Source organism: Microplitis mediator, chromosome 7 (assembly GCF_029852145.1).
Source record: "Microplitis mediator isolate UGA2020A chromosome 7, iyMicMedi2.1, whole genome shotgun sequence".
Lineage (NCBI taxonomy): Eukaryota > Metazoa > Arthropoda > Insecta > Hymenoptera > Braconidae > Microplitis > Microplitis mediator.
This window is the reverse complement of record NC_079975.1, coordinates 15,994,720-16,017,487: the sequence shown is the minus strand read 5'-3', so window position 1 is coordinate 16,017,487 and position 22,768 is coordinate 15,994,720. Positions and strand designations below refer to the sequence as shown.

Here is a 22,768-nt window from a genome sequence, read left to right as displayed (position 1 = left end):
TTAGGAAAAAGTTTATAGGTTTATTGAAAATTCACCCGATTTTCAAAAACCCACAAAATCTCTCACACTAGATGAATATCGACGAAGATGTTTCAACCAGATAAAAATTCTCTTCAAAAACGATCTTATTGTAAGATGAAAGAATGAAAAAGTAGTTATACGAAAAAGTATCTAATTTTTTTTTTTTAGGTATCAAATGGCTTGTGTTTGAATGCTTATATTGATTATGACTCTTCATTGCCAGTGACTGTAGGTATTTTATATGCCATGGTTCCAGGAGTAATTTTTTCTCTGGGTACTGAACGTCACATTGATTACGTCAGCAAGTTCTATAGTGGACAAGTAAAAAAAATATGTTTAAATTTAATCAATATCCGGCAAAAAGTTCTGTAGAGAATTAAGTATATATATATATATATATATATATATATATATATATATATATATATATATATATATATATATATTAGGGTGATCCAAAAAATAACAAACTTTTTTTTTTCTTCCAAACAGGTTCGAAAGTTTCATTTAGATAAAAAAAGACGCCTGTGAAAATTAGAGCTCTTCATATTAACATTAAGAGGTTCGTCATCGCACTTTTCTATTTCCCATAAGATGACATGGGAAAAATGTTTTTCACGTCTTCTGATTTTTATAAGTAGCTAACGATGCGTCATAGGAATAAATGGCAGGCATATTTTTGTAGGGAATTGAATGCTCTACAAAAAAAAATTCTATCATTTTTTGAGGAATCTATTTGTTCAAAAGTTATTTGAGGTTGAAGTCGAATTCATATCAAATTTTAAGATTTTCTACTTTTCCGGCGAAACTATCAGACTTATTACAAAATATCATCAGACCTTTTTTGTAGACAATTTTATTCCCTAAAAGTTATTCCTAATAAAGTTTTTTCGAATTCCGCATTGTTTTCTAGTTATTTTTATTTTAATGTCATGCTCATAAAAAATAGTCTTCTGATCGATTTTACGAGCTTGACATTAAAATAAATAACTAGAAAACAATGCGGAATTCGAAAAAACTTAATTTGGAATAACTTTTAGGGAATAAAATTGTCTACAAAAAAGGTCCAATGATATTTTGTAATAAGTCTGATAGTTTCGCCGGAAAAGTAGAAAATCTCACAATTTAATATGAATTCGACTTCAACCTCAAATAACTTTTGAACAAATAGATTCCTCAAAAAACGATAAGAATCTTTTTTTGTAGAGCATTCAATTCCCTACAAAAATATGCCTGCCATTTATTCCTATGACGCATCGTTAGCTACTTATAAAAAGCAGAAGACGTAAAAAAAATTTTACCCATGTTATTCTTATGGGAAATAGAAAAGTGCGATGAGGAACCTCTTAATGTTAATATTAAGAGCTCTAATTTTCACAGGCGTCTTTTTTTATCTAAATGAAACTTTTGAACCTGTTTGGAAGACAAAAAAAAGTTTGTTATTTTTTGGATCATCCTAATATATATATATATATATATATATATATATATATATATATATATATATATATATATATATATCTTTTCGGTTACCTATATATACATATGACTATATCTTGATTGAATGAAACAACTAAAAGGGATTTAACAACAATGGAAGATAAACATAATTCCTTTAAATCCTAATTATTTCGTCCGATAATTTGCAAAATAATCTTTTTCAATTATATTTTTCGAATTGAAGAAGGTTGAGAATACTTAAAAACCACTTATTCTTTTTAATACTTTTGAATTGTATTTTCAAAATTCAAACAGATTAATTAGCATTTAAATGTTTTGAATTCTCTTCGTTAATCAAGACATGTCCTTGTGTGTAATTTGTAACGAGTAAAATTACGTTATATTTAAATATATAAACAAATCGGAGTTAGACGAACCAGTAATTAGAAGTTTAAAGAACAACTAGTGAAATTTGCTCAATTTTAAATATCATTTTTATAACAATTATTATTTACAGTATAGAGGATGTTTTGCCCTCACCGAAGTTTCTCATGGGACAAATGCAAAAGGTATGAGAACGACTGCGACTTATGACGTTAGCTCACAATGTTTTATTTTAAATACACCAGACTTTGAAGCTGCTAAATTTTGGATCGGAGGGCTAGGTACATTATGAATATTTTTTTTCTTATTGTTTCAATACCCTATCCACTGTATCGTTATTTGGTTTAGGTAAACAAGCAACACATGCAGTAGTTTTTGCTCAACTAATAACACCAGATAATATTTGTCACGGTCTCAATATCTTCGTCGTTCCCATTAGAGACCCAAATACCATGCTACCAATGCCAGGATTAACGATAGGTGATTTAGGTGAAAAAGTTGGACTTAATGGTGTAGATAATGGTTTTGTGATGTTTCACAACTTTAAAATACCGAGAGAAAATTTGTTGAATAAAATGTGTGATGTTACACCAGATGGAAAATTTATATCAACGATTAAGGATCAAAGCAAACGATTTGGTAAATTTGAATGATTGATAATAAGTTCATAATTTATAAAATATAAATTTGAAAATAAATTATAATAGGTGCGTCACTTGGAACTCTCTCTCTTGGTCGAGCTAACATAACCAATATTTGTTGTAAATACAGTTCATTGGCAATAGTTATTGCAGTTCGTTATTGTGCTGTTCGTAAACAATTTGGACCATCAGAAACCGAAGAATGGCCAGTTTTAGAATATCAGGCATTAGTAAGTAAACTTTCTGTCATCGTTGTTTTTCCAAGGTTCTATCACATCAATTAATTGTGCTATTTACAGTACGGAAGATTAATGCCGTGGTTGGCAGCTACATATGCCATACTTATTTTTTCAACAACTTTTATGAAACAAGTTCAAATCTTTCAAGCACATTTATTAAATCCCGAAACGAAAGAGGAAGCAGCTGCTGAAGGCTTAGAAATTCATGCTCTTTCTTCAGCTACAAAACCTCTTTGCTCTTGGACTGTTAGAGATATTATTCAGGATTGCCGAGAAGTTTGTGGTGGAATGGGATATCTTAAAAGTAATTGTTAATATACAATACATAATAAAGACTCGAGTTTTAAGAAAATATGTACATCTCTTATGGTTTTAGTCGCTCGCCTAGGAGATCTGAGGGCAGATCATGATGCTAACTGCACATACGAAGGTGAGAATAATGTTTTAGTTCAACAAACAAGCAATTGGCTTCTGACTTTCTCTTCTAACTTTACCACTGGTACATCCATGCCTTCACCTTTGAGATCAATTGACTTCTTAGCTCAAGGTAAAAAAATTCTTCAAGATAAATTTACTTGTACGAACTCAGAGGAAACTTTGGAACCTGAAAGTAAGTTTAAAAATTAAAATTATAATTGAGAATTGATCCAAATTAAATGCGATCACTTCGGATTTTTTCGATCAATGTAGGGTGAGTGCTTCACAAGGTGGCCATGATATTTTCGTACATATCTAAATGCGTTGTTTAAATAATTAATATCTAATTAATTATATAATGAGAGGATGAGAGGATCTGGTGTGTGTGAATTGGCGGGTAGTGAATAAATTTATTTAACACTGAATTTGCAATTAATAAACACTATAAATATTTTATTTACAATATATACAGCTTATGCAAATTATTTAGGATGAGACTTGCAGTTATTTAATATCAGTAATGTTTATTTGATGAGACTTAAACTCGCGATCAACACGTGGCCAAGATGGTGACATGGCGGTAACTATGCCGGTACACGAGGTGAGAACAATTAAATTGCTAAAAACACTGAGATTAATTATAAGAGCAAAAATAATTAGTTGAATAATTACTATGAATTATTACAAACAAAATGCACTGAATAATTTACTGAGAAAGCAAATGATTTGATTATAACAAAAGGATTTTATGAGAGCACGAGGCGTCAGCCATGAAATCACTGAGAACCATATGTATAAGAGAGAGCGTTGAAAGAGTGAGTGAGACAGCGCATCCGGCTTCTTCATCCTCACTCCAGCGGTCTTTTATATGAGAACGCGACTAGCGGAGCCGCCTATTGTAGATGACTGATCGATGATACGGTCGATAAGATATCGACGGTGAGAATCGAATATCTGAGCGCAGGAAATTTGAACATGCGTTCTTTATTCAAAAATGGAATATGAAATCTGTTATTGAGCATGTACAAGCATGGTAGCGAGTATTAGATATCGGTTCATTTTTTTATTATAAAATGCTACTATAATTGCTAGGAATCAATTTGGAAAATTTTCAAGAAAGATCACCAAGGTATTTAATTAAATATAATTAATATATAAATTAATTAAACTCAATATTGTAATATTGTCTTCCATCGCTCATTCCAAAGTTGTAGGGTTTTCTCCTTTTCTGCGGCCTTCGTTTCACTACTTAGCGTGTTTGCTTTGCGGAGTGCATAGAGTCTTTTCCGCTTTTGTGCTAGCAGGTCAATTGGCGGAGTACCCGCCAGGACAAGAACTGCCTCCTCCGACACCGTGCGGTATGCGCTGGTCATTCTCAAAGCTCCTCGTCGTTGTATCGATGCAAGTATACGTCGGTTTGATTCTATTGTTAGGGCGTCTGCCCATACCTCCGCCCCATACAAGAGCGTTGACTGAATCACGCTTACTAACAATTTTCTCTTTTGGTAACTCGGGCCACCTATGTTAGGTAGCAGCCGCGAGAGATTCGCATATGTCTTCGTGCCTTTTTCCGTCACGGCTCTAAGGTGCGGTGTGAATTTTAATTTGTCATCTACAATTATCCCTAGGTATCGGACTGATTTAGCTGCTATTAATTTAATTCATGTAACGGGACCTAAGTCCACCTCTGCCGACCGGAAGCCGATACCTCGCCCTTTTGGGCATACTCGCGTTGCGTGTGGTCCCTATTTTTATAATCAACACCACCATATATTATAAAAGCGAAATATGAGCATAAGCTCATATTAACTTACCCATTAGGCATGCATTGCATGTGGGTGTCTCACCAACAGCCACCACGAGTCCTACCTCACTGGGCCCCCCATTCCTGCCATCCCAGGAAATAAAGAGACTCTGACCGAAATGGGGCTTGGAAATGGGACCCCCATGGTACCAGACTTCAGCTCTGGTGAACTGCTTGCATAGATTAGTGGTGGGACGCAAGTTCTCCCCATACCCTATGTAAAGGGCCACTCCACTTGTTTCTTTCGGGTGCCCACAAGCAATTATCCGCTTGTTTCGAAACGTCCCCTCTAAGATTTTCTACTTTCCCCAAGCCAGATAGCACACTAATTATTCAATCCAAATTAATGTTGGGCGGCTTGGGGGGATTTAGCTGCTATTATAGTGGTGTCTCCCATGCTTATCGTAAAAGCAGCCGGGAACCATTTTTGTCTAGTTATAACGACCACTTCTTGTTTCTGGGCCGCCAGTTGTAAACCGTGAATTTCTAGCCATCCTTCAACTCTATCTGTCACGACTGCAATCCTCCTCTGGGCATGTTCAACGCTGCGTGCAAAGATAACAGCTGCAACATCATCGGCGAAGCCTACTAGGAAGGTCTTATCAGGCGTATTTATCCTGAGCAGATCGTCGTACACGTTATTCCAGAGGTCCGGTCCAGATACTGAGCCCTGGGCAGCCCCTGCTGTGATTTCAATTTTATTTTGGCCTTCTGTTGTTTCGTATAGTAAGAACCGCTTATCGAGGTAGTCACTGAAGAGTCGTATTATGTATTTAGGTATATCAAATACCACTTCCAGCGCATGTATTATGTCTACCCATCGGAGTGAGTTGAACGCGTTCTTGACGTCAAAATTCAATAGTATACGCACTTTACGTGCCCTAGCGTTCTGCTCCCAGCCTTCCGGTTTTTTTTCTAATGCTTCGATGATGGCATCTACCATGGAGTGGCGTATGGTAAAACCGTGCTGGTTTTTCGATAAGCCGCCTTTACGTTCTATAGTCTCACGAAGGCGCGATCTTATGAGCTTCTCGAGGAGTTTGCCCAAAACATCCAGCATACAGAGAGGCCTGTATAAGGATGGAAGTTTTGGAGGGGACTTACCTTTGTCTAAAAGCACAAGCCTCTGGATTTTCCAGGGTTTGCAAAAGACACCGGCTTTAAGGCATGTATTAAACATATTTAGAAGTATGTTTGGCTGCTCTTTAGCTATAGTCTTTATAACCAGGACTGGTATTTTATCCGGGCCTGGTGCCTTGTTATTTGCCATTGAGCTTGTGGCTTCTATAAGCTCCTGCCTAGTGAAAACTGGGATTTCCGCATCAACAGCATAGTCGGAGAGCGTTCGTGGATGGTGTTGTGGGAACAGCCCTTTGACTATTCCTGTCATCATCTGGTGGTCTTTTGGTCCTACGGGTGCCTGGAGGCCAAGTTTCTTGACTACTATTTGATAGCCGTGGCCCCACGGATTGTTGTCAAGGTCATTGCAAAGTTTTTGCCAGCATCTTTTCTTGCTATCTTTAATCGCTTTGTTGAGAGCTTTCTTCGCTGACTTATATAGTTCATCGTCAGCGCTCGATTGCGTCAATCTCAGTTTACTATGGTCCCTAGTTAATTTTCGGCGTCTCGTTAGACACTTTTGCGTCTCAGGGATGCCATTTCATTTGACCACCAATACGCCGGCTTGCGTTTACAGATGAAGTACCTCCGAGGCACAGCGTCATTACAAGCCTAAACTATTAGCTTAGTCGTCTTTGCCACTAATTCCTCAGTGGTTTTCCGGTCCGGTGATTCTGTGATTAGGCCTTCCAGAGCCGCCTTCCCGGTATTTATTTTAGGTAATAGTTTTTGCTTGTCTAACTTATTTGTGTTCCATCCTATAAAGGTACCACGATTGGCCGACATTTTAGTGATAGGTGAACTCACGATCCGGAATGTTATATACTGGTGGTCGCTAGCATTATACTCCTCTAGGACTTCCCAGTTATAAACAGCTTTGTCTATCTCAGGTGTAGCAAGGGATACGTCAAGGATGGATTCCCTCCGGCCAGGTCTTCTAAAAGTTGTCGTTGCACCCGTATTGAGTATAATAAGGTTGAGTCTCGCTGCCATCTCAGCTAGTTCCCTACCTCTCACATCGTTCCGGTCCTCACCCCATTCTTCCGATTTGGCATTGAAGTCGCCTGCCAAAATGACTTGTTTGTCTAATTTTCGGATGAATTCTTTTAACGCCTCCAATTTCTCGCAGTAGGTATCGAGCGTAATATTAGGAGAGAGATAGCAGCTAATGAAACTGCAATCACGTGTTTCAGCCGACACGAAACCGTCTTCATTGTGGTGACCAATAGCTTCAACTGCTGAGGGGTTGACTAGCCACAAACTAGCGTTGCCTGAGGCGTCTGTAAGCCAACTACTATGTGAGGGGGTAGTGTAGGTCTCTGAGATAAAGCAGATGTCCACTTCATGCTCTCTAACAAACTGGTGTAGAAGGTTAAACGCTGCCCAACATCTATTTTGGTTTGTTTGCAGACACTTGATCATTTTTGCGACTTTGTTGATTTCACCCATTCCTCCCGGAATCTAGGACAAGCTCGAGAGCCAGTCACGTACTCAGTATTTATGGAGGGATCTCCAAGAGCTGAGCAGAGTAAGCAACGAGCACTTTTTTCGCAAGCCGCGATTTTGTCGCATGTGTCTCCACATTTAAGGCAAAGCTTTGATCTATCAGGGCCTTTGCAAGCTCGTGCTAGATGCTCATAGCCAAGGCATCAAAAGCACCGTACTACTCTGATGGCTTACCTGATCCGGCAGCTTACCCAGCCTACTTTAATTCTCCCGGTGTCAAGAAGCTTGGAAAGGCCATCTTCTTGCAGAACAATATTTGCTGTTCGTTGACCCCTGTAAGATGATTTCGAGAGGCTAACTCTGTCCACCTCATGGTTATCTCCTAGTTCGCGTGATAAAGCTGCGCGTATGTCCCCTTCAGTTGTGATTTCATCCAGGTCACGAATCTCAATTGTAGTCTTCGGGACTAGATCTCGGACGGTACCAGATTTTCCTACAGGCGCCTTCACTGCTTCGCTGAAGGCACTCTTCTTTTTGGAGTTATGCTCTAGTTCTACCAGGATACCTCCGTTTCGAGATTCTCTGATGGATCTAATCTCTGTTCCAGTGTCCTCAGGTTTGACTTTTGCGCGTACCCCTTCAATAGGTCCACATATGAGACGCCCTCGGCTGGGTTGATTAGGATCGCTTCTCGGCGACGTTTGTTTCTCTTGACCTTACGATGGGCCGGTACACTCTTACCAGGAGGCTTAGTGGCGTCAGGGCTACTGTGTCTCTCACGTTCTCCCGTATGTTTACCTTTCTTGCCAGCCTTGAGCCACTCAGAGTCGCTGGTAATGCGTTTGTTACTCTGCAATTCAGCAGGAGGTGAGCTCCGAGGCCGCTTTTTCGTTGGATGGTCCTTAGAGGGACTGCTGTTAATCAGGCTCTCTTTTTCTTTTGACGTTTCCTTCGAAATTTCCGCAGGCTTGTTCGATTTTCACTGACCACGGAAGCGTTTCAGTTCACTTAAAGACAAAACAGCAGCATCTACATGGCCTCTCACCTCATTACCAATGTTTTTGCTGTTACGGCAACCACGCTGCAGAGCCAGGATCACCTCAGACAGTCGCGTTATCTGTTTGTCCTCGTTAACAATAGCTTCATTCCGCTGATTCCTCAAATGCAGAGAATCTGGTTTGAGACGACTGTGCTAAGAGGTAGAAAGATCAGAACCACAGCTAATCTCAAGGACACTTCGGTTTTTTCTCAGCCTTTCTACGCGATGATGTTTCGTCATGTCCTCAAGAGCCTCCGTACGCATAGTGTCGACGATTAGTCCACTTTCCTATTTTGTTCCAGTAGCATAAACGGCCTGGTTCCCTACCGTTAGAGTAAGTGATGTTTGACTTCCCCCACAATCCATGAAGCCTGCTCCAGCCACCGGGGCTTTCACCCGATCGGAACCAGAGGCGGATATAACTCCTAAGAGTGTGTCCGCGTGGGGTATATTATTTTCAATACCACTCATTTCATTACTTCATTTATTTTGTTATTTTATAGAGGTGTTCTTCCTCCGCACGCCGCTCTTTGGTCCGCGAAAGCGATTTTATTTTGGTCTTACCCTCTGACAAGCCAGCGAGCATTCCCCTATCCGTCACCCGGGGACGCGCTCTTTAGGAGTAAAGCTTCTCCCGAGAGCCATGCGTATGTGTATTAGGGTGATTCGTTTCCGCAAAAGTTTTTTTTTTAAGTCCTCAAGCAAAATCTCAATCTACATCGAAAAAAAAAAATTATCACTAAATATAAGCTCTTAATTCCAATGCTAAGTACTTGCCATTTGATTTCAAAGATTTCCCATTTAAAATACACGTAAATTAAATTACTAATTTTTTTACTTTTTAATACTCAGCTGCGTTTCATGATATCAAGGCGGTTTTGGTCGCAAACTGTAGGGCAATTGGTGTTCTTCAAAAGTGCCCATAGTTACTTTGCTGTAATTCCAGCTGTTTCACTTGTGTCCGTTGCGGAACTCATTTTCCCTATGAAATTGACGTTTATTAACTTGCAGAACATAAACCAATGAAAATTTGGAAAATCCAAAAGTGCACGCCTCGAACGCTCATGTTATGTTTTTTTTTAAAAGTTAATTTTCGAATAAAATTGAATATCCCGCTCTTTTACCATAGAAATTTCCATGGTAAATATACGGTAATAAAAGTAAAAAAAAAAATAAATAAGGAGAACATTCCTAATGAAAAATGGCGGCAGTGTGTGTTTGTTTACATGTAAGATTGCCGGTTTTAACCGTAATGATTTATTTTTAAAAAAACGAGAAGGCCTACAGTAGTGATTTTCGAAAGGAACCTTCTTTGCTTATCTCTGAAAATTTTGAAAAAAAAATTAAGTAGTTTCGTCAAGTCGTTCTCGAGATATCCGTACCACGCCGTTTTTTTGAACCACAGACTAATGCACGTCCACGATAAATTTTTTTTAATGAACTTTTTTTTATATTAATACATATTAGACAAATTAAAAAAAGTATCAAGATTATTCATTAGTGTTCCAGCTTTATATTGATGTGCTTTTCATAATGTGTAAGAGTAATAGAAAAAAAATATATGCATTTTAATGAGTGGAAATCGTGTGACCTTGACAGGTCGGTTATAAAGCACAACCTCTCCGCTTCGCTTCCGAGGCGTGCAAAAGTACATCAAAAATATTAATAAAAATTTTATAGGAAATTCTATTCCCTTCGAAAAAAATCCTGTGAGTCAAGTCGCTAAAGTCCATAGTTTCCGAGTTATAATCATTTTAATAATTCGAAAAATATAATATAAAAAAAAAAAATGTTGGAAAATCCAAAAGTGCACACCTCAATCGCTCAATTTATTTTTAATCATTACTTTTATTATTATATAATATTAATATGTTTTTTTTTATTATGAACTTTTATTCAACTTACAAATTATCAATTTGATTTTTTTATTTTTATTTCTTATTTTCAGTTTAATACTTTTTTACTAACATTTTTTTCTAAATATCCCGCCTTGTTTTGTCTTAAATGTCGCTTTTTTTTTCAAACATATTGATACGCTAGTGCTGCCACCAGTAGTTGATAGAGAGAAACAATGAAAAAAATAATAACAACAGTAAAAATAGCAGCTAAATTTTTTACGAAGAATCAGTTTTCACGTTTTTTATTAATTACACCAAAACAAAAAGGATTCAGATAGTAATTTTTGAAAGGGTTCTTGTGATCAGAAATACACAGATAATAAAAAAAAAAACTAAGTCGATAAGTCTTGTTTTTCGAAAGTTATCGTGTTTAGACGAGTCCGAACACCACAATTGACGCACTGAGGGCTTCGGACTAAATCATTTTTTTAAAATTAATCACATCATTAATAAAATAAGGATTGCATTGAAAAATGTTCCTTAATAAATTTCCTTTAAAATGGTATATATCATTAACAACTTGGGTGTACTATAAAGAAAGTAGAGAGGATTTAAAGTCCGTGAAAGGGCCGAGAGTGAGAGAGTGACAGTAAAGCACACCTAACGCTTTCGCGATTGAGGTGTGCAATAACGCTTTCGCGATTGAGGTGTGCAAAATTATAATTGATATTTTATTTTTCAAATCATTAAAATGATTATAACTCGAAAACTATGGACTTTAGCGACTTGACTCATAGGACTTTGTTCAAAGGGAATAAAATTTCCTATAAAATTTTCATGAACATTTTTGAGGTACATTCATTGGTTTATGTTCTGCAAGCCAATAAACGTCAATTTCATAGGAAAAATGAGTTCTGCAACGGACACGAGTGGAACAGATGGAATTACAGCTAAGTAACTATGGGCACTTTTGAAGAACACCAAATGCCCTACAATTTGCGACCAAAACAGCCTTGATATCATCAAACGCAGCTGAGTATTAGAAAGTTAAAAAAAAAGTAATTTAATTTACGTGTATTTTAAATGGGAAATCTTTGAAATCAAATGGCAAGTACTTAGCATTGGAATTAAGAGCTCATATTTGGTGATAATTTTTTTTTTTTCGATGTAGATTGAGATTTTGCTTGAGGACTTAAAAAAAAAACTTTTGCGGAAATGAATCACCCTAATGTGTATGTGTGTGTGTGTGTGTGGATGTCCAAATATGTGTGCATGTGTGTATGTGAGTGTACGTATGTGCACGTGTGTGTATGAGTGTATGGATGTGTGTAAACTAATTTTTGTCGTACGATATCTTTAGAACGAATCAACCGATTCAAGCGTTCATGGTCGCAATCGAAAGGGTTTATCAAGATTTAGATTTGACTAGATTTTTAAATCGATCAGTCAAGTAGTTTACGAGTAATACGAAAAATAAAAATTAAAAAAAAGATTTTTTCTCATTTTTTTTCATGTACTCAATTCATAAAATACTCGTCTGATTTGCCTCAAAATGTTATCAGTTCTAAATCTTGTCGAGCCCTTGTAGCCTAAGAGCTAGTAAGCGGAAGACTAACGGTATTTCAATAAGCTTCACATTTTCTTCAGTAAGTCCTCGATACCTGAAGTACATAAAATGGGGAGTCCTTAGTTAGACCGACGGCTGCTATTGAGACACTCAGGTGTGAAAGTTGTTAAAAAATGACAAAAAAAAAACGTGAAAGTAATAAGTCTGCCGCTTTAATATCTTGTAATATTCAATGATAGTCACCGAAAAATAACATTGGCAGACACCTATGACGGTTTTAAGGTCATGACAGATAGGTTTACAAGTCCAAACAAAATTTTATAATTTTCGTTATTTCAACAAATCTGCTGTTTATTTATGGGTCATTCCACCAAAAAAAATTATTTTTACGGGGCAACCCTCGTCGATTTGGTTCAAACTTTGTGAAGTCGTTCTATATATAAAAAAAAAATTCGCTGAAAATTTGAGCCTTTTATATGCAGCTGTTTCACAGTTATGATTTTTTGAATTTTTTAAAAAGTTTTGTTTTCAATTTTTTCATTAATTTTTTTGAAGGAAAAAATTTTTTTAAAAAAATTAGCACATAACAGTTTTTTGTAGGAAAAATTCTCAGCTTTCCAATAAAAATATCCATTCTTTATTTTATGTTACAGAAGGCCTTTTAAAATTCGATTAAAGAGGAAAAAACGATTTATATGACTGTGCGGCGCTTGATACATCTAATTTGATATTTTTTTCTGAAAGCTGAGACTTTTTCCCACACTATATGTAATTTTCACGATGTGCACATTTTTTGATTAAACATAATCAATAATTATTTAAATGCAAGTCATTGATTTTATGGTTTTAACAAACTGTAATAGTTTATTGTGTGACAAGAGATGAAACAAAACGATGTCAGACGAGAGTAAAGTAGGCTGCCCGAGCCATAGGCAAAAGCTGACATTAACTGCAATCTGAAGTCGTGTTTCATCTCGTGTTACACACTATTTTTTTTTATGATCACCTGCATTGAAAATTATTTTCAGTGTCAGCAGCCAGTTAGAATCAAGTTAATTTAAGACCAATGGTGTGATCAACCATTAGTGTACGCGTAACTTATGATTTGCAATTTATAATTAAACAGAAACCATAAATACTATTTATTATGTACACAAATTTTTATAAAACTTGATTACAAAGTCAGAACTGTCATTAACGAAGATGATATCAATAGTCTGAAATCACTATTGAACAAAACACAAAAATCAAAGTTAAAATTACTAATTCCTACACTTGAAACATTGATCCTGTATTATGAAAAATAGTTTTATAATTTTTGTTTTCAGAGCTTTACTGCAGATACAAACCAGAAAACATATCCTCACACCGCAAAATTTATATATCCGGGCTATTCAAAATTTTACCAGCGTTGATTTCACTGTTATAACCAACCCTTATTGAAAGAAACGACTTAAAACGATTGGAAAAAAAATTTTAAATACTTTTTAATGCTTTTGAATACTTTTGAATCACCTTTTTTATGGGCATTTAATATTACAAATCGTTTCGAATCGTTCCGTTTAATCAGGGAATGATGACTTTTTATAGAAAATAAATGTTTTAGACGTACGATACTTGGAGTCAACTACGGTGAAAGAAACACAAGCAGTGCACCCTATCTCACCTATTGTTGATAGCTTAGAAAATATTTGTGTTAAAAATGTATCAACATCCTCAAAAAAAATAATAATTAAAGTTTTTTTAACATAGAGAGTTCATATTTTATTGAATTTTGTTCAAACCAAAAATATGCACATCGTGAAAATTACAAATAGTATGAGAAAAAGTCTCAGCTTTCTGAAAAAAATATCAAATTAGATGTATCAAGCGCCGCACAGTCATAAAAATCGTTTTTTCCTCTTTAATCGAATTTTAAAAGGTCTTCTGTAACATAAAATAAAAAATGAATATTTTTATTGGAAAGCTAAAAATTTTTTCTACAAAAAACTGTTATGTGCTAATTTTTTTAAAAAAATTTTTTCCTTCAGAAAAATTAATGAAAAAGTTGAAAACAAAAATTTTTAAAAAATTCAAAAAATCATAACTTTGAAACAGTTGCATATAAAAGGCTCAAATTTTCAGCGAATTTTTTTTTAATATATAGAACGACTCCACAAAGTTTGAACCAAATCGACGAGGGTCGCCCCGTAAAAATAATTTCATTTGGTGGAATGACCCATATGTTGTTTATGATATTATTGGGCATATATATTCTGCAAGGCAGACACATAATGTGGTTCCTTTACCCACATAGACAACGAACTTCAGTGGCGTCCATTAGCGCGAACTATCTCACTTGCTCTAATCCATTTTTAACTTCCCGCTAAGAAAATTGTAAATTTTCAAAAATTCGGGAAGTTATTGGTTTCGGTCCGATTTACGAAAATCGAATTTCCATCAGATGTCGACGTTTCGAGGTCCTAGGAAGCTATCCTGACTAATTTCACGATGATGTCCGAGCTTATGTATGTGTGTACGTACGTACGTACGTACGTACGTACGTACGTACGTACGTACGTACGTATGTACGTACGTATGTATGTATGTAAATATTCATAACTCTTGAACGGATGAACCGATTTTGATCGTTGAGGTGTCATTCGACGCGGCTTGTTAATGTCTTGAGGCCGTAGAAATTTGAACTTAATCGGTAGGGTGCGTTCAGAGATATTTCAAAAATAAAAGTTTTTCAAAAATGTTTTATTTCGATAACTTCCAATTTGCTCGATGGATTGATTCCAAAATCTAATCAGCTCTAAAACTCTATAAGCCGCGTCGAATGCCACCTCAACCATCAAAATCGGTTCATTCGTTCAAGAGAAACCGTTGACGAAAGAATTCAAAAAAAATTTTTTCCTTGGTTTTTTTGAAATTTCTCAAAAACGGCTGAGTAGATCAATTTCAAAATTCGACCAGCTTTAGAACTTGATAAAACGCGTCGATTGCCACCTCAACCATCAAAATCGGTTGATTCGTTCGCGAGATATCGTGGAAGAAAGAAATGCTAAAAAATGGTTTTTTACAAAACAATGGCATACAAAAGTATTTGCGAGCTCGAAGAGCTCGAAAATATATTCACAATAATGTTTTCGAGCTCAGCGAGCTCGAAAACAGCGGGAAGTTTTGGGGCTGGCCCGCAGGGTCAACTGACAGACCGATTTTTTTTTATGTAACCAAAGTTCCGAACGTTCATTGAGAAAAATTATCTAGATAATTTAAGAAAATTATCTAAGGCCAGAAATACTCAAGCTGAAATTAAATAGGTACAGAGTCGAATCTGAAAGGGTCAAATACTAAATTTACCGAAACCACCATCTGAATTTACCCTCACATATTTTGACTCCCAAAGAAATATATTTGAATGGTCAGTCATACCCCCTCCGAAAATTCTAAAAAGCTTTCTTAAATATCATTCGCTTATGTACAATATTTCCACCATGTTTCGATTCGGTGAAACTAACCCCTTCACCTACCCTTACACTGGAGGAGTCTATATCACTACTTATGCTGTTAATATGCAAATTTATTCTCCATTAGTCTGTTTGCTGTCTGCTTCTTTCTTTTTAGTCCGGAGCACAGATTCTATAAATCCAGCTACCGTGTCCCAATGCTCTTTATTTTTCAGCATGACCGAAACGACTTTTTCTGGTGTGGGTTCTATTGGAAGGGATCTCCACGCACTTCTGCGTTCATTTTGCCATCTCGCGCACACAAAAAATGTATGTTCGGCATCGTCTATTAGGCCTGGACAATAGTCGCACTCTGGTTTATTCCTGATCTTTATTTTGGCCAGGTAGGCGTTGTAAATTCCGTGGTTAGATAGGAACTGCGTCAGGTCAAAGTTTATTTCCCCATATTTCCTATCTTTCCATTCGGCTATGGATGGGATGAGTCTCGCTGTCCATCTTCCTGTTGGGGCATTTCGCCAACGTTGCTCCCATGCTTCCAGGGTTCGTCGCTTTTCTGCTGTAATGAGCTCATTTGAGATCGTTCCGGAGTTCCTGAGTTTGTACATCCGTTTTCGTTCATCGGCTAGCAGGTCAATAGGCGGTACACTCGCAATGACGAGAATTGCCGCCTCTGAGACTGTTCTGTATGCACATGCTACACGTAGTGCTCCTCTTCGTTGCACAGCTGCCATTTTACATCGGTACTTTTCAACTGCTAGCTTGTCAGCCCAAACTTCGGCACCATAGAGTAGCACTGAGTGTACAGCACTCATTAAGGTTCGTCGTTTCGAGCTTCTTGGCCCCGATGTATTTAAAAGTATTCTTGACAAGTTTGTCACTACCTTGTTAGCTTTTTCAGCAGCCTTTGCTATGTGTTCTCTGAATGTGAGTTTTTCATCAATCGTAACACCCAGGTATACTACTGATTTAGCTGCGACTATAGTGTTCCGTTGATCTCAACCTCGAAGGGTTTTTCAAACCATCTTTGCCTTGTTAATACCACCATTTCTGTCTTTTGGGCTGCTAGCTCTAGACCATGGTTTTTTAACCACTTGCACACCCTGTTGGTCACATCTGCTATTCGTTGTCACGCCTGTGTCACGTTCCTAGCGAGGATAATGGCCGCAACATCGTCAGCAAATCCCTCAAGATACGTTTCGTCTGGCATTGGCATTCTTAACAGCTCGTCGTAGCATATATTCCAGTAATCTGAGCCAAGGACGGAGCCTTGCGGTGAACCAGCTGTGATTTCCTTGGTGCGAGGTCCTTCTGTCGTTTCGTAGACCAGAAGCCTTCTATCAAGATAGTCGTCAACTATATTTTTGATGTATCCTTCGATATCAAAATTCTCGTTTAGGGCACTAAGAATATCTTGCCATTTTATCGAGTTAAAAGCATTTCTAATGTCTAGCGTTATTAATATGCAGACACTCCTTGATCTACTGTCCTCACCCCATGCGAATTTCACAATTTTCATGACCTCGTCAATGGCTTTGATTGTTGAGTGGCCTCTTCTAAAGCCATGCTGGTTTGGTGCAAGACCCCCAGATCTCTCTATAGATGCAGTTAGCCGTGTCTTAATGAGCTTTTCCAGTAACTTGCCTGCAACATCGAGCATGCATAACGGCCTGAACGATGAAGAAGTTATAGGAGGACCTTTACCTTTGTCCAATAGCACTAGCCTCTGTTTTTTCCATTCAGTGCAAAACGTCCCTGTCTTAATGCAGGCATGATAGACATCCAAGAGCACGTATGGGGCTTCTCTTGCTATTGTTTTGATGGCTACCGGTGGTATTCCATCAGGGCCTGGCGTTTTGCCGCATTTCAGAGATTTAGCGGCTGTCTGCAATTCCTGCAACGTAAAAGGAGGAATCTCATCAGTTATGAAAAATTTTGGCGATTTTTTAGGATGTTCTGGGAACAAGTCTTTAATGATGCATTCCATTAACCAGGGCTCTTTTGGAGCTTCTGGGGCTAGTTTGCCAATACCTTTGGTGACAATTTGATAAGCTTTACCCCATGGGTCGCTGTCTAGTTTAAGACACATTTCCTTCCAGAGCTTAGATTTGCTGTCTTTAATTGCATTATTCAATACCTTTTTTGCGGCTTTATAGTTAAGATTTTCAGGACCATCAACTCGAAGACTTCGGTGTTTATTTATCCTGACAACTTTACGGCGTAGCCCGTGGCAGGCCTTTCGAAGCTCAGCAATTTCCTGCGTCCACCAATATGCGGGTCTATTTTTCCGTGGTGGTAAGCGTCTAGGCATAGCCACATCGCATGCTCTGCTGATTGCTTTCATGGTTTTTCCAGCCAAAGCCTCAACTTCAGCTCTGGTTTCGATCCTACAGTTTCCTATTAACGCTGGTCTCTCTTTTACTAGGGTTTCCAAAAATAACGCTGTGCCTAGTTTATTTGGATTCCATCTAGCCTGCTTTTGAGGAATCAGAGTGGTTAGTTGACGTTCCTCAACATTAAAAAGGATATGTTGGTGGTCACTAGCGTTGTAATCCTCTAGGACTTTCCAGTTCTTTATATTTGTCGCTACCCTAGACGTTGCCAGCGTAATATCAATGACCGTCTCCATGTACCCTGGTCTCCTAAAGGTTGTGGTATTTTCCGTATTGATGATGGTGAGGTCAAGCCTCGCGGCCATGTCAGTTACTTTGTTGCCTCGAGTGTCGCTCCAGTCCATGCCCCATATTGAGGACTTGGCATTAAAGTCACCCGCTACAATAACTTCACCGTCTAGGCTTCTGATAGAGTCTTCAAGTGCAGCTAATTTCTTTCGAAAGACTGTAATTCCTTCATTTGGAGAAAGGTAGCAGCTAAAGTAGTAGACTTGTGGAGTTTTAATCCACACGAAGCCGTCCCCACTTCCACTATCCAACACAGACACCACTGTTGGATTTGTTATCCAGATGGCTGAAGTCCTGGATAGGTCTATAAACCAGTTATTGCCTTGGGCTCCCAGATATTGCTCACAAATGATGCAAATATCTGCTTGGTATTCGAATACGGGCTGGTGCAAAAGTTGTTGTGCTGTCCAGCTTCTACGCAGATTTCCCTGGAGTATGGAAATCATTTTAGCTGTTTGCTAGCATTCTCCAGCACTGTGCGAAACACTGCACACGTACCAGAGCCAGCTATGTGTTCGGCATTTGCTTCACCTCCATTCTCTATGCACAAATAACACCGAGGTTTTAAGGAGCACGTAGCAATTTTATGATCATTAGCGCCACATCTAAAACATGCTTTGCTGCGATCTGGGCCCTTACATCGAGCTGACTGGTGGCCAAAGCTAAGGCACTTAAAACAGCGCAGTACTTTTGCCCTTTGTCGCACTCTACAATTGACCCAACCAACTTTGATGCGCGAAGTCGTGAGCAGTTTTCGAGCAAGACTTTCTTCGAGTTCGACGATAGCCATTCGTTGGCCTCTTACCACTTTCTTCGTAAGATATGCCCTGCTGGTTTGAGCAGCGTCACCCAGGTCACGAACTAGTGCAGCTAGTATTTCCGTGTCTGTGGTTGTGCATTCCAAATCACGAATCTCCACTGATAATTTAGGGACTAGGTCTCTAACGACGCCAGAGCTTCCAAGTGCATCCTTAATCGCTTTGCTGAACTGTGCACAGTCCTTAGTCTTACGGCCCAGTTGTAGTAAGACGTCCCCCTGGGCGGTTTGCCGAACGGATTTAATTTCCGCTCCTAGCTCCTCTGGCTTAACTTTTGCCTTAACTACCTTAAAAAGTTCAGCAAAGGATTTACCCTCCGTTGGCTTAATTAAGACCGCCTGTTGACGGACTGCCTTAGGTTTCTTCCTCTTGGTTTTTCGGTGGTCGGTTTCAACAGCGCTTTTCCCTGAGGGTGCCTTGTTGTGCTCTCCCGAGACGACTGAATTTTGCGCTTGGGCTTCCTGTTTCTTGGTTCTTGTTTTGACTACTGTCCAGCTGCCTTCTGTCGCCGGTTTCTTGCTGGTCCGCCCGTGTAAGACGGGATCTGGACTTGGTGAAGCTAGAGCTCTCTTTTTGCTTTTGCCAATATTCACTGACGCGGTTGTTTTAGGAGTAAAGAACTGCTCCAAAATCGTAGGCATTTGCCTTCATCCAAGGAGACGTTTGCGTAGCCGAAGCAGTATTGCTACGAGTCTTTTTTGGCGTCGTCTGATTATCCTTACGTGCTAGGCTGTAGGCTGTGCCAATAGAGTTGGCAAGACGCTTGATTTCACCATGGACGTTTGTTCGGCCCTTGATGTAGTTCATCAGTTCTTCAATTTTGCTTCCAAGTCTCTCAAAGGCCGTTTCGCTGTCTATAGCAGATGGAGCAGAGTTGATTCTAGAAGACCTAGCTAGTCGAGCATTGGCTGGTTTCATCATAGTGTTTGCAACTTCTTCAGTTTCCATAGCGACAGCTTGGACACTGTCTTCACCATTTGTTCCAGTAGCAAGAGCGGCCTGGTTTCCTACCGCATTAGTAAGTGATAAAATGCTCCCCCCACAATCCGTGGAGCGTGCGCCGGCCACCGGGGCTCTCACCCAATCGGAACCAGCGGCGGAGATAGCCAATGAAGGCGTGTCCGCGTGGGGTATTTCCTCTTTCTTATCACTCATCTCATCGAAGTTTGTTGTGTGGTTGTTTTATAGAGGTGTCCTTCCTCCTCGCACCTCTTTTGGTCCGCGGGGGCTATTTTAGTTCACCCCTACCCGCCGGAAATCCGGTGAGGGCCTTCCCCTATCCGCCACCCGGGGACACGCTCTCTAGGAATTGGGTTTCTCCCGAGAGACCTACCCTTACACTGGAGGTCTATATCACCATAGACTGTCCATTATACCCCCTCCAGAAAATCGAAAAAACTCTTAAAATAGCCTCTGTTTATGTAGAATATTTCCACCCAGTTCTGATTCTGCAGAATCAAAACAGAGTGGACATATTATATATAAAAAAAAGATGTTTTAAGAATTCTGTCAGTTTTTTTGGAGGCTGTATAATGGACCATCTGTAGTGATATAAACTTCTAGCGTGAGGGTAGGTAAAGAAGTTGGTTCCGCCGAAATAAAACAGGGTGGGAAAATTCTACATATGAAAAGGATATTTAAAAATTTTTCTGAATTTTCGGAGGGTGTATAATGGACCATCTGCGTGATATAGACTTCTCTAGCGTGAGGGTAGGTGACGGGGTAGGTTCTACTGAATCAAAACATGGTGGAAATATTGTACACAAGCGAATGATATTTGAGAAATTTTTTCAGAATTTTTGGAGGAGTATGACGGATCATTTAAATATACTTTTTTGGGAGGTGAGATATGTGAGGGTGGATTTAGATGGTGGTTTCGGTAAATTGACTATTTGAACCGTTCAAACTCGACTCTGTACCCATTTCATTTCAGCTTGAGTATTTCTGGGCTTAGATAATTTTCTTAAATTATCTAGATAATTTTTCTCAATGAACTTTTGGAACTTAAGTTGCATAAAAATCTGTCTATCGGTTGACCCTGCGGGCCAGTCCCAAAACTTCCCGCTGTTTTCGAGCTCCTTGAGCTCGAAAACATTGTTGTGAATACATTTTCGAGCTCTTCGATCTCGAAAATACTTTTGTATCCCATTTTTTTCGAAAAAAACCGTTTTTAGCATTTCCTTCTCCCACGATATCTTATGAACGATTTGACTGATTTTGATGATTGAGGCGGCAATCGACGTGTTATATTGAGTTCTAGAGCTGATTAGATTTTAAAGTCGATCGTTCAAGTCGTATCTGAGAAATCAATAAAAAACTAAAAGAAAAAAAAATTTTTTTTCCATAATTCGCCAATATTTTCGAGTCTACTCGATCAAATGATCTGAAATTTTCAGAAAAGTTGATGGCCAACAAGCTCTTTCGATTGCCACCTTAACCATCTAAATCGGTTTATTAGTTAAAAAGTTACAAAGAGTTTACACACACACACACACACACACACACACACACACACACACACACACACTTAGACTGTTTCGATGGCCGCCAAGAAGTCCAAATCGGTTAATTCGTTCCAAAGATATCGTACGACAAAAACTAATTTTTTTTAGTTGAATGTATTTTTTTTTTTTTGGTTTAACGAGGAAATAAACATTTTTTGACTTCGAAGAGCTCAAAAATTTGCTAATCAAAACAATTTCAAGCTTTCTGAGCTCAAAAAGAGCGGGAAGTTTTGGGGTTGGCCCACAGGGTCAACCGTTTCTCGGATTTTTTTTTGCCGTGATATAAAATTTGAAAAATTCTATAAAATTTAACGAAACATGAAATAATTTTACAAAATTGTATAACATTTCATCGATCAAAAACTTGTGATACTATACTTTATGATCTTAAAATGACAGTCGTCCAAACTTGCGCAAAATTGTCTTTGTCATTTTTGTCATAAAGTTAATTATTTTTGCTTACGCTAAAGATTTAATCTAAACCGTCCGTATAATCTATTATCGATTTTATCAATGACTCTGACCCCAATAATGTTTGACGTTTAGTTTTTATTTACACACTTTAAAAAATCTATTCTATGATTGTTTAATTTTAATAAATCGATGATAAAAAACTATTCGAAAATTACATCAGTATTGCGTAAAATACTGCTTTGCTACTGATGTAAAGAGATGATTTCAGAGTGTCATTCACGTTACTTATGACCGTGACTTTGTTGCTGACGTAAATGTGTGACTTCATCATCACGTCATTATGACCGGAGCTCTTAAAAAATTTAAAAAAAAACGCACTGAAACTTGAGATTTCAAGCTATAAACTGATTTTCTGTAAATCTTGGTACTATTATTTTTCACTAAGTTACAGTCTTCCAAAAATCGCTAAAAAATTTAAAATATTTTTCTGTTTCTTTAACTTTTTGCGTAAGTGTAAATAATAGCTGTTTTGTAATTAAATTTTTTTCAAATGCTTCATTACTAAAAGAGTCTGTCTATCGGTTGATCCTGCGGGCCAGCCCTAAAACTTCCCGCTGTTTTCAAGCTCAAGGAGCTCGGAAACATTGTTGTGAATACATTTTCGAACTCGAAAATACTTTATTATGCTATTGTTTCCGAAAAAAAACCGTTTTTCAGCATTTCATTCTCCCTTGATATCTCGCGAACTAATTAACCAATTGAGACGGTTAAGGTGGAAATCGACGTATTTTATCAAGCTCTAGAGCTGATTAGACTTTGGTATTTTTTAGTTCAGTTGTTTAAAAGATATTCCTAAAAAACTGTTTTTTAGCATTTCTTTTTCCCGCGATAACTCTCGAACGAATTATCCGGTTGAGGTGGCAATTGACTCGTTTTATAAAGTTCTA

The 22,768-nt window shown here is 38.0% G+C and overlaps 1 protein-coding gene across 2 annotated transcripts in view; it reads left to right on the top strand.

The window, feature by feature from the left end:
• Positions 1 to 22,768, top strand: part of LOC130672204 (peroxisomal acyl-coenzyme A oxidase 3-like) — a 169,910-nt gene that overhangs the window by 127,384 nt on the left and 19,758 nt on the right. For both annotated transcript variants that reach the window (XM_057476614.1, XM_057476616.1), the window contains exons 3-9: positions 5 to 130; positions 190 to 342; positions 1,979 to 2,126; positions 2,194 to 2,484; positions 2,553 to 2,716; positions 2,786 to 3,029; positions 3,102 to 3,335. In XM_057476614.1, the coding sequence (XP_057332597.1) occupies positions 5 to 130; positions 190 to 342; positions 1,979 to 2,126; positions 2,194 to 2,484; positions 2,553 to 2,716; positions 2,786 to 3,029; positions 3,102 to 3,335 (1,360 nt within the window). The remainder of the gene's footprint in view (positions 1 to 4; positions 131 to 189; positions 343 to 1,978; positions 2,127 to 2,193; positions 2,485 to 2,552; positions 2,717 to 2,785; positions 3,030 to 3,101; positions 3,336 to 22,768) is intronic.